Source organism: Anoplophora glabripennis, unplaced genomic scaffold, assembly GCF_000390285.2.
Source record: "Anoplophora glabripennis isolate ALB-LARVAE unplaced genomic scaffold, Agla_2.0 scaffold51, whole genome shotgun sequence".
Lineage (NCBI taxonomy): Eukaryota > Metazoa > Arthropoda > Insecta > Coleoptera > Cerambycidae > Anoplophora > Anoplophora glabripennis.
Genome location: NW_019416324.1, coordinates 544200 through 555198, shown reverse-complemented (window position 1 = coordinate 555198; position 10999 = coordinate 544200). Strand labels below are relative to the sequence as shown.

General features: G+C 31.5%; 4 protein-coding genes across 5 annotated transcripts; 2 read left to right on the top strand and 2 right to left on the bottom strand.

Moving 5' to 3' along the window:
• Nucleotides 1-172: 172 nt before the first annotated feature.
• LOC108907668 (GPN-loop GTPase 2) lies at nt 173-1670 on the top strand. The gene is made up of 3 exons (XM_018711444.1): nt 173-1187; nt 1266-1502; nt 1554-1670. The coding sequence occupies exons 1-3, from the start codon at nt 636-638 to the stop codon at nt 1662-1664; spliced, it is 900 nt and encodes a 299-aa protein (XP_018566960.1). The 5' UTR covers nt 173-635; the 3' UTR covers nt 1665-1670.
• Nucleotides 1671-1716: 46 nt separating this feature from the next.
• Nucleotides 1717-2295, bottom strand: LOC108907670 (26S proteasome complex subunit SEM1). The gene is made up of 3 exons (XM_018711446.1): nt 2101-2295; nt 1944-2040; nt 1717-1836 (listed from the first exon to the last, which is right to left on the bottom strand). The coding sequence occupies exons 1-3, from the start codon at nt 2171-2173 to the stop codon at nt 1794-1796; spliced, it is 213 nt and encodes a 70-aa protein (XP_018566962.1). The 5' UTR covers nt 2174-2295; the 3' UTR covers nt 1717-1793.
• An 828-nt stretch (nt 2296-3123) lies between these two features.
• LOC108907627 (BLOC-1-related complex subunit 5) lies at nt 3124-4825 on the bottom strand. 2 transcript variants are annotated; one of them, XM_018711375.1, is made up of 3 exons: nt 4548-4825; nt 4129-4493; nt 3124-4019 (listed from the first exon to the last, which is right to left on the bottom strand). In XM_018711375.1, the coding sequence occupies exons 1-3, from the start codon at nt 4780-4782 to the stop codon at nt 3804-3806; spliced, it is 816 nt and encodes a 271-aa protein (XP_018566891.1). In that variant the 5' UTR covers nt 4783-4825; the 3' UTR covers nt 3124-3803. The 2 variants fall into 2 exon arrangements, with proteins under 2 accessions (XP_018566891.1, XP_018566892.1); XM_018711376.1 differs by having other exon boundaries at nt 3815-3985.
• A 698-nt stretch (nt 4826-5523) lies between these two features.
• On the top strand, nt 5524-8885 carry LOC108907657 (putative uncharacterized protein DDB_G0282499). Its single transcript, XM_018711423.2, has 4 exons — nt 5524-5737; nt 5797-7323; nt 7385-7570; nt 7815-8885. The coding sequence occupies exons 1-4, from the start codon at nt 5663-5665 to the stop codon at nt 8025-8027; spliced, it is 2001 nt and encodes a 666-aa protein (XP_018566939.1). The 5' UTR covers nt 5524-5662; the 3' UTR covers nt 8028-8885.
• The last annotated feature ends 2114 nt before the right edge of the window (nt 8886-10999 follow it).

The window sequence follows — 10999 nt, the reverse complement described above, 5'->3', positions numbered from 1 at the left end:
TCACAACGCAAATTTCTTAAAATTGCTTTCCCTGTGCAAAAAAATAGTGTCTGGACGGTGACAAAAATCGAATTTTGCCAATTTCTGCCTTTGTGTTCTATGTTCTACAGTTACATGATCTATGATCAAGAGATCAAGTCGCCTAACCTTAAAATAAAAAAAATTGTTTTTGTTTTGTCACTAAGGTAGTAAACAAACTCTAATATCAAATAACTTTTAGCTGAAAATGTGCAATGGATATAACATCGTCGTTTACTTCATTATCTGTAGCTAATATACCACCAATTCTAGATTGTTTTGCAGCTAAAATAGGTGGAAATCATACGGAATTCGTGATTACTAATTTCCCCAGTTATACTAATATAATAATTACACAGTACGGAAAAATTGGAAACCTTTATCAGGTAAAAATCGATCAACCTGAAAACGGATTTAGTATTACTGAACCGGTGTACTCTATCTCAACGATATTAGGAGGAGAAAATTTAGAAGCAGAAGTTGCTGTCCGATACTTGGCAGAAAAACTGAAAATTCGTAGGACCCTGTTGTTGTGCTTAAGCTTAAAAGACTTCAGTAGAAATACCCTAAATGCTGTTATAGACACCATAGAGAGACATAGAGCATAAATAACAAACATGGCCTTAGTAAAGCGAGTGAAAAAAGCAGAAAGCTACTTTGGGCAAGTTGTTATAGGACCTCCGGGATCCGGCAAAACCACTTACTGTGGAAAGGTATATGATTTCTATAAAGATAAGCTTAATCGTAAGGTAGAAGTTGTCAATCTCGATCCAGCAAACGAAAATATGAATTACAAGCCTAAGATCGACATAATGCAATTAATAACGGTCGAAGACGTAATGAGAGACTTAAACTTGGGTCCTAATGGTGCGCTAATGTATTGTATGGAGTATTTAGAAGAGAACTTCGACTGGTTACTGAACCAGTTGGTTCAAATTAAAGACAGTTACTTAATTTTCGATATGCCGGGACAAGTCGAGTTGTATACACATCACAACTCCATAAAAAATGTTTTTGAGAAACTTGAAAAACTTAGTTATCATTTGTGTGCGGTTCACATGGTTGATTCACATTATTGTTCAGATCCTCCTAAATTTATATCAACGCTCCTCCTTTCTCTGTCTACGATGATGCAGATTGCTTTACCACATGTCAACGTTCTTAGTAAGGTACAATGTTTTAATTCAGTAGTATGCTCTCAAAAAATGCGCTTCTCACTGCTAAAATATAAAATGTAAATTTTTTAGGCCGATTTATTGAAAAAGAATGCTTCAAAATTGGATTTTGTCATAGATTTTTACACAGACGTTCTTGATTTAGACTATCTATTAGACCTCTTGGATGATGGCCCGTTTACCAGTAAGTTTAAGAAGTTGAATGCGGCTATAGTAGGTCTGATACAGGATTATAGTTTAGTTGCGTTTATTCCAGTTGATGTTAAGTCGGAAAAAAGTTTACTGCAGTTGAAGAGTGCTATAGACAAGGTAATGGATGTGATTTACTCTGTAAATTATGTTAATTTTATTTATTGTCAGGCCAATGGTTATATTTACGGTAGTGGTGAAGAAAGGAGCATACAGGCATTGCTTTCTTGTGCAGTTGGGGCAAGAACGGAATCAGAAAGATTCGATGCAGATTATATGTGAAAAAAATTAAAAATTATCGTTTTGTATTAAGACAGAATTAAAAAAACTTAAGTAATATTTTGTGGTTTTATTCAAAATATTTTGAAATATAAAATGATAATTTAAACTAACTATTCTACACTTGGACTACTACTTGCTAGTAGGTTTAGCCTTCTGCTTCTCTAACTGTGCCCTGAAAAAAAAAGAAAACATTAAGTATTTAAGTAAGTTTATAAATGTTCTATTCGTTTCTTAGTTAAGGTAAATTGCCCAGAAAGATTTAAAAAATGACAATATTACCTTAATTGCTTATTAAAGTCATCTTCTATATTATCATCCTCCCAATTATCTTCCCAAACACTGATGTCCTGTTCGTCTTTTTCTTTACCTGTCCAGTCTAAAAGTGATTTCCATAAATTTAATGCAATTCATTCAAGATAACCTCAAAATGTATTACCTTCAACGGGAAATTCCTCAAACTCGTCGTCTTCTTCAAGTACTCCCAAATCAAGTTTTGGTTTTTCAGACATGGTTTTTATGTAAAATTAAATATATCGGATAAACTTTCAATCAAATCGATTGCAAAAATCTACAACACAATTTTTTCCAGAAACAATTTGACAGATCGACAAACGACAGCGACAAATACATATTAACAAGGTGGCCAACATACAACATTGAACATTGTAAAGGTACCAACACCAACAAGAACCATAGAACTATAATCCAAGAATCATAGATATAAAACTAGAACAAATCTATATTTTTTACAGTCTATGGATCATAAACACGATATAAAAAGTTCTTTCCTTTGTGATTCAGTGTAGTGTAAATTACACTACACTGAAAACCAGCTGATCAGAGTGGTGCAAAAGTTCTGTTAGGATCAAAGGAATAACGAAGTGTGAGATGGTGTAGCTGTACAATAATATAAGTTTAGGATATATTCTAAATCTGAAAACTGTATTTTTTTCCTAACTAAGCATTAATTATGGACGTCGCAGGTGTTTTTTGTGACGATGACTTTTTAGACAATAGATTAGTAGATCTTCATTCAAGTTCGAGTGATAGTGGTGATGAAGTAGAAACTATAATCAGTTCTTTATTTAAAAGAGATAAACGAAATTCAATTAAACAGTATATATGTAGAAGAAATTGTACCCAAATATTCTGATAGAGTTTTTAAAACACTAGGATAAATAAAACACTATTTGATTATTTGGTTCTAAGATACAAGAATTGTGAAATGTTCAAATAGAGCAGACTGCGCATGTCCAGTGCATTTCACTCCTTGCTCAGGCTAGGTGTAGATAAACTGCACTAGTGCAACTAACACTGAGCAGTGGAATAAGAAAGTGTGGTGTAAAATGCAACACTCTCTTGCAAAGGAACGATAACTGGCTATTCGGTGCAGCTAGTACTACACTTTCTGTGCAAAGGAATAGGCCTAATGTTAAACGATATAAAAAACTTACATACAAATGTTTTATTTTTTATTTAAGTGATAAAGATGTAACTAAATACACTTTTGAGATCAGAATTCAATTAAATATAATAATTCTAAAGCTTTAAAACTTCGGAGCAGTCTTAATTGGTACATTATAATAATAGCTTAAGGCTTAAGGGCCAATAGAACCATAGTACAGTGCTTTCAGAATGTGATCTGATCAGTTATCAACTGATAGCAAATCACAAATGTTAGATTAGAAATAATACAAAATACAATAACCTTACATTTCTAAAATTTCTGTCCTTCAAGATTACAAATATAACTTCAAAACTAATAACAAAATAAATAACTCCGTAAAAGTATTAAATTATATACACTATGGTAACGTAAGCACACATTTAGTATCTTAAAATTATCCACTTATATTGAATAATGGATCTTTTTTATGTTTTGTGAATATAACCATCATTTAAACAAATGGCTTCCCAATTTAGTTGTAGATTTGCAAATATAGCAATAATAATTTTAAAAATAAAACTATAATAATTTCATTTGCTTTAATAACATATATTCTTTAAAACTTCTAATCAAAGCGGAATATGTATAAAAACAATTATTTATAAACATAAGTCGCATTATACATTTTCTATTATATCTGACCTTTTATAGCGTTCGGCATTAATTTCTCTATTACCTTCATCACACGAGTCTCATCCTGTTGTCCATACAAACGGTTCCAGTCTATCGTTAATATCCAAATAATTATTTAAAGTTTCCATAGATTCCAAGGTTTGATTTAATAACATGTGACAACGGTTTAACTGATGGGACAGTTCCTGGACCTTGGAAAGTTTTTCAGCATACTTTGCAAATTTCCGCTGTTTGTCCGTAGCTGCAGTAAATATTTTGTTAATTTCACCATCCACCTTAAAATCAACTCGTTTGAATTTCAAAGGAAATATGAAAACACCACATCTATCGTTTTTATCAAAACTTTGTTATAAACACAATTGTAACGTAACATAGCACACATACCTCTCTAACTTTTTGGGTTAGGTGATTCTGTTCAGTAGCTACTAGACTAGCAGCGGTAGTTAAATGTCTTTGATATCGTAGACACAAGTTACGTAAAGGGGTAGGATCTAACCTTTCCAGTACTTCAGGGTCTCTAGCTGCCGGTAAACTCAAAGTCGCTCTCATAATAGGTAAAAACATTGGTATGCCCTGCAGGCGCACAACATCCGGATCTTTTTCTGTGCCTGGAGTATTAGATGTTGCTCCTCGCACAACAACTATATTATGTGCCGAGTTGTTTTTATTTTTAGTTTGTTTCGATTGCTGGGTCCTACGGCTGTTCGATTTATTTTTCACCAACTGCTTGTTAGTAAGTTTTGGAGAATCTGTAAGTTTTAGATGTTACATATATATTTTTTTAACTTCATCAATAACTTTACCTCCAATAGGTCTATTAACAGTGTAACTTATATACGGTAAGTCTATATCACTGCATACACTTGGTCCGGGCGAAATGGAACCTGGCCTACCATTTTCACTGTTAATATTTTCTGTTCCTCCTGGGTTAGCTATCGTATGTTGACGCCTGATGTTTGACTGTTTAACTCCATTTTTATTCAAACTGCCTTGTCTTTGGCTATGAGCCCCAGATTGACTCGAATGTTCAGACCCCATGTTCTGTTTATATTTTTATTTTATGCGAGATCTTTGTTGTGTAGATTAACACATTGACATTGACAGTTCTGACTTCTGATAACCTGTGCGTGAAGCCACAAAACATATAATACAAGTGCAGCTGCAGCAATCAGCAAGTGATATATTTAGAAGAAGAAGATGAATATAAAACCATTTTTCACCACCCAATGTAAATAACCGTGTTTATGTGATGACATTTTATTTTAACCTCTTCATTCAGGAATTATCAAGAGGATGAAGGAAAGAATGCACTTAAAATTATTCCCTTTTAGGACTATTACCATAGTCTGTTATTTTATGTATTTTTTTCAGCCAAACCAATTCGGCTGTTTAACCTGGTAAAACCTTAAAACCATGGCTTTAAAAGTTAAATATAATTGTTTTATAACGAGTTAAATTCCTACTCGACTTGGTCCCATAATTAAATTATTTTAGAAACATATTTAAATTCTTAAAAGTATAAACTTTTAATATTTGCGTTGTAGTGACTTTAAGGCTTTTTCGATCTGTGCTTTGGTTTATGTATCAGCTTATAAGCTCATTGGTATAACAATCCGAAAAGAAAATGGTAATTTAAACAATATTCATGTATTAAAACATCCATTTTGGTTCTTCATGAACTATTGGCATTTATAATGCTACTAGGAAACAAACGCTGCGTCGTAAAAAATCGTTAAGCATGTGACATTCAATGTCAGTTGTCAATTGTCATGTTGCTAGTTGTCAGTGGTTGTCAATATGAAATTTCTTATCGACTTGTTAAATTTGTTTTGATTTGTGTTTGTTGATAGTGTTGATGAAGTTAACTTGGAATTAACGACATTGAAATAGAATTTCTCTAAATTTTGTTTATAAAAATATGGCTGAACGCAAAACAAAAGTTCTTTTCGTTTCCTGCATCAAAATAAAAGGGATTCATCTTTTACCACCTGTGGTAGGTATTTGCAATAATTCTGTTAAACATTAAGCGGTCTCTAAGTTAAGTTATTTTAGATAACACAGAAAAGACTCGCTGAACTGCAAGGTTACAAACTACAAGCCATAAAACTTGAAAAACGTTTGAAAAATTGTAGGGACTTAAAAAAGAATTTAGAAGATCTTCTAAATATGCAATCACTAACAGATAGACCACATTCAGATATTTCATTTCGGGATGACAACCACGTTGAAGCTTTAGGGATTACAGACAAGACTAATACTATGAATTTTCCATTAAAAACTAAAGCGCTAAGAAAAATAAAGTTAAGTAAAGATATCATAGATGTAACTCAGTACAACAGTGATGGCATTAAAATAATATGCAACGATGCACATTGTGCTACATTGAACCAAGGTCATTATATAAATCGTAATACCAAAAATATTGACGCCAACACATCCCAACAAATTGGGTCTTTATCTTCACTTAGGAATAATCAAGACAATAACAATTCAGAAGACGATGATTTAAATTCAATGAAATTAAATAAAAACAATATATGTGATGAAAAATCTCCAACTATTTGTTCCTCAGATAATGATTCTCTGAAAAACATATCTTCCACTTCGGAAAAATCTCCAAGACCCAGACTGATTAGAAGTAATTCATATACATTAGACACACCAAGTCCAATATTGTTGGCACATTTACAGAAAACTGAAAAAGGCAATAAATATGCTGAGATAAAACACCTTGAGGATGTGAGAAATTTATCGATTTCTAGAAATTGGTCTTCCTTAGAAAATAATTACATACCGTTTGAAAACAGTGAATTTAGCAGTATAAATACTGTATACAATACAGGTTTTAATGATTCGGATAAAGATGACGTACAATCCAGTACTCCAAATGACATAAAAGAACTGCAAAATCCAGAACTTAGTTCACCAGCTATTAAAGTCATCCACACTGACATATCTGTTCAAAAAATTACTGTCGATACAAATAACGAAATTGTTCAAGATGCATTAAATGAAAACTTTGAAACGTCCGACTCGCAGTTGTTGCAGGTATTGAAGACCTTACCGGACATTTATGCTAAGCAAATTATTGAACTGATCGAAACGCAAAAACTAGAAAAACATAAATTAACTGATTATAAAGAAGAATCACAAAAGAATGTTAATAAATCCAATGTCGAAATGTCAAAAAAAGCAGATGATCCTGTAAATAGAAACATTAATAACAAAAACAAAGATCACCGTAACACGAACATTAAAAATGATTACGGCAGTTTGGCTCAAAATGTTTCGTTTTCGGGAACTGAGAAACTACAAGGCAGCACTACGTCCATATCCCCCAGCCAATCGATTTACTACAGCTCGACATCGTCCGACACGCTTCGGCCTTTGAGTAACTCTTCCGTACGGCTCATCGATTTCGAATGTGACGATACAATCACCTGTGGTGAAAAATCTTACTCCCCAAAGAAAACAGACATTACAGAGTATTACGTACATGAAGAGATCAAGAAGGGAATGAATGTGAGTCGAGAACTCTTTCCCCAGTTGGATGAAAATACAATTCATGATATCAAAAAGGTAAGCGGGAAAAACTAGAGATGAGTGTAAAAAGTTGTAAGAAATTTTAATTCGCTTTTAGGAATGGGCTGCTTCTATTATTGGCGCGCACGTCAAGGGCTATTTGACCAGGAGACTATTGAAAACGGAGAGAGTGCAGTCTTTGATAGAGACGATCAAAGATGCCCTAATGTGTGCCCTGCAATTGCACAACGCCGAAAATATCGATGAATCCGACGTTGAGCTCCACCGAAGGTTAATTAACCAGGTAATGATGTAAATTTAGAGATTTTTTACTAAAATTTTTGTGAATGAAAAAATTTAGAATTCAAATCGTCAAATGTGCATACATTGATAGTTTATTAGTCGCAATTGAAATAATCCCTTTAAAACGGCATTCTAATCTCATTCAGAATGCCGACTTTTAGTTTTTTTCACTAAAAACACCAATATTTGCGTTTATATGAATAACGATATTTTAATTTATCAATTTCTGTAATTTTCCGGAATAGGTTTCCGCTGCATGTTACACTTTCCATGACATCTTCTTCGCCTTCACGGTACAGGAGCAAATGCTGATCATAGCGACGGATAGACAACGTAAACTGGAAAAGGCGAAACGACCCGCTTCCGCACCATCCGCTCGTCGATCAAAACCGTCTTCCGCTCGATCTACTCCGAGACAGAGGGTGTTGTCTCAGTCACGAAGTCTAACCAAAGTATAACGGGTGTTATTGTTTTATTTTTGTTTTTGGAAGGGAATGGAATAATTTTTTTTTGTTCAAGTATCGTTCCATTGTTTATATCGGATATCACAAGGTGCTTAAAAAATAATTAGGGTACGTATATGTAAATGACTTGATTATTATTCATTAATAGTCTTTGTCCGAACATGGCTTTTCGTGAAATTTAAAAAATATTTTGACTTGTTATTTAGTGAAAATAATATTTTTTCTGTGCTTATATCAATACTTATCATATTATGGAGGTTAAATTTAAATACAAAACAGTGCATTCCATTTTCTGAGATGTTGACACTTTATCTTGCAACGTATAGTATATTTCATATTTTTAATAACTCTAATCGTTTTTGAGTTAGAAATCAGTTACATTTTTTAAATTGAAAATAAGTTAAAAATATCCTACAGGCTTAAAAAACTTATGGTTTGTCACAGTTATTCCAGTAAAGTAAAAAGTTTCTATTTACTTCACAGAACGTTGCTAAATTGTTGCACCCGTGCTATATCTAGTCTGTTCCGTTGTCCTGGTTCAGTAAATTTCCACTTGTGGCAGCACAGTACAGTACGTTTGACAAGTTACTTCAATTGTTTAGATCAAACTAACACTTAGAAATTACATCAAATGTCAAATATCTGTTGAGGTTATGTTTGTTTATTTTAAGATTTATAAATTGCAAATCTCAAAATAATGTGTTACTGTGAATATGTAAAAAAGTTAGTTGGATAGGAATGACATAAATGGTGTTTACATTAAAGTTTTAAAAGCTAGATAGAAATGTGTATGGGGCATTCCATGCCAAATCGACCACTTTTAACCCTGATCCGTTTCGATTTGGCTAAAACTTTTTTATTGTTTTCTACTCCATTGAAAATCTATCTGAGAATTTTTTCAATTTTTTTCACCCAACTCAATAAAAGATGAATTTTTGAAGAAAATAGCATTTTTATTTCTTTTTCAAAAATTGAGTTATCGGGACGTTTTTTTCAAAATTTTTGCTTTTAAATGTACTTTTTGAGAAAAAGATCAAAATTATCCCGTTTTTTTTTTTCAATTTTCGAAATAAAACAATAATTTCTCGATGATTACCATTTTTGATTTTTTTTTATTGTTATAAAAAACGAATTTTTTTATAAATCTTCAAATTTTTTCAATGGGTGTTTTCGTTTTCTATTTTGACAATTTTTGAAAATGTATATAGAATCCCAAAATTGAAAAAAAATATGAATGAAATAATTGAGTGGTAAACATGGAAAAAAATTAGATTTTTTTTTTAGTTTAGAAAAAAAAATAGATCGTTTTGAATAATTTTTTTGTATTTTTTTTTTCGAAAGCTGCATTAAAAAATAAAGAAAATGAAAAAATAGAAAACAAAAAAAACCACTGAAAAAATTTGAGGACATAAAAAATGTTTTTTATAAGAAAAAAAAAATTCAAAAATGGTAATCAAGAAATTTTCGTTTTTTTTCGAAAATTGAAAAAAAAAAAAACAAGATAGGTCCAGATAATTTTGATCATTTTTTTCAAAAAGTACATTTAAAAACAAAAATTTTGAAAAAGTTATGATTTAAAAAAAAAAGCAATTTTTTTCAAAAATTCATCTTTTTAGGACAAGGAAACTTTTTTACTTCTCAAGGTAATTATGACAAATTATATATATTTGGACAACGCAGAACACTTTAATTAGGCTATGGCCGACTGAGGTTTCTATTTAAAAAAATGTCATTTTGATCTGTAACTCAAAACACTGAATTCTATGCAAAAAAATTTATAGAATAAACAATTTAAAATATCCAATTAAAAAAGATACTCTAGCAAAATGAGATGCACTATGCAAGATGGACCAAATTTGACACATTTGGGGGTTTCTCCTATTTCTCGAAAAGAAAGTAGTTTAGATGTCATAGGCTCGATTGGCGAGAAAAATTGAATGTATCTTTTTTGTTCGTGAAAACATTTGATTGGCATTGGACGAAACGACAAAGAATTTTTGGTGTTTAACCATTTCTCGACACAATGAAGAGGGCTCTGTAGCAAATATACAACCAGCGATACATTTTTATAGATTTTATTACACAGTTCGTCTAAATATGAATAAATACACAAACAACAGACTTTCCTCCATTTTAACGCAAATTTTCTATGAAATGGAGTTACCTTGAAACTAAAATAACTTTTTGGTGTATAGAAATTTGTAATTTACGATGCAAATTACAAATTTCTTTACAACAAAATGTAATTTGAGTTTCAAAAGAATTCCATTTTATAGAAAATTTGTGTTAGAAAGGAGGAAAGTTTGTTATTTGTGCATTAATTCGTATTTAGACAAATTGTGTAAAAAAATCTATAAAAATGTATCGCTGGTTGCATTCTTGCTATAGAGCCCTCTTATGTGAAAAGCGGAAGTCATAGAAAAATATTAAGTACAACTAGATTCTACACAAAAAATTATGTGAAGAATTTCTTTACAAAAATCAAATATTTTCATGAATAAAAAAATTTATAAGGGGAGGAACCCAACAAAAGTGACAAGTTATTTTATTTGTTCATAAATGCACTTGCACTTAGTATTTTTTGCTATTCGAGGTAGCTTATGAAAGTTGTATCTACCAAAGGCAGTATATAGAGTGTGCCAAAAATACATGTCTTGAATTCTTAAAAAAAAAAGTTGAAACTGTTGGTAAGAGGGCTCAATAACAAATAGGCAACCAGTAATACATTTTTATAGATTTTATTACACAGTTTGCCTAAATATGAATCAATGCAGAAATAATAGACTTTCCACCATTCTAACACAAGTTTTCTATAAAATGAAGTTGGTTTGAAACTCAAATAACATTTTGGTGTAGAGAAATTTGTGATTTACGATGCAAATTACAAATTGCGTTACAACAAAAAGTAATTTGAGTTTCAAACTAAGTCCATTTTATAGAAAATTTGTATTAGAATGGAGGAAAGT

Excerpts from the sequence above, each read along its gene's own strand:
- LOC108907668 (XM_018711444.1), top strand. The coding sequence starts at position 636 with ATGGCCTTAGTAAAGCGAGTGAAAAAAGCAGAAAGCTACTTTGGGCAA. Across the intron at positions 1,188-1,265 it reads ATGTCAACGTTCTTAGTAAG|GCCGATTTATTGAAAAAGAA; the intron begins GTACAATGTTTT and ends TAAATTTTTTAG. Across the intron at positions 1,503-1,553 it reads TGAAGAGTGCTATAGACAAG|GCCAATGGTTATATTTACGG; the intron begins GTAATGGATGTG and ends ATTTATTGTCAG.
- LOC108907670 (XM_018711446.1), bottom strand. The coding sequence starts at position 2,173 with ATGTCTGAAAAACCAAAACTTGATTTGGGAGTACTTGAAGAAGACGAC. Across the intron at positions 2,041-2,100 it reads TGAGGAATTTCCCGTTGAAG|ACTGGACAGGTAAAGAAAAA; the intron begins GTAATACATTTT and ends AATCACTTTTAG. Across the intron at positions 1,837-1,943 it reads GACTTTAATAAGCAATTAAG|GGCACAGTTAGAGAAGCAGA; the intron begins GTAATATTGTCA and ends TTTTTTTTTCAG.
- LOC108907627 (XM_018711375.1), bottom strand. The coding sequence starts at position 4,782 with ATGGGGTCTGAACATTCGAGTCAATCTGGGGCTCATAGCCAAAGACAA. Across the intron at positions 4,494-4,547 it reads TGTTAATAGACCTATTGGAG|ATTCTCCAAAACTTACTAAC; the intron begins GTAAAGTTATTG and ends TAAAACTTACAG. Across the intron at positions 4,020-4,128 it reads TAACCCAAAAAGTTAGAGAG|GTGGATGGTGAAATTAACAA; the intron begins GTATGTGTGCTA and ends GTTGATTTTAAG.
- LOC108907657 (XM_018711423.2), top strand. The coding sequence starts at position 5,663 with ATGGCTGAACGCAAAACAAAAGTTCTTTTCGTTTCCTGCATCAAAATA. Across the intron at positions 5,738-5,796 it reads TTCATCTTTTACCACCTGTG|ATAACACAGAAAAGACTCGC; the intron begins GTAGGTATTTGC and ends AAGTTATTTTAG. Across the intron at positions 7,571-7,814 it reads ACCGAAGGTTAATTAACCAG|GTTTCCGCTGCATGTTACAC; the intron begins GTAATGATGTAA and ends TTTCCGGAATAG.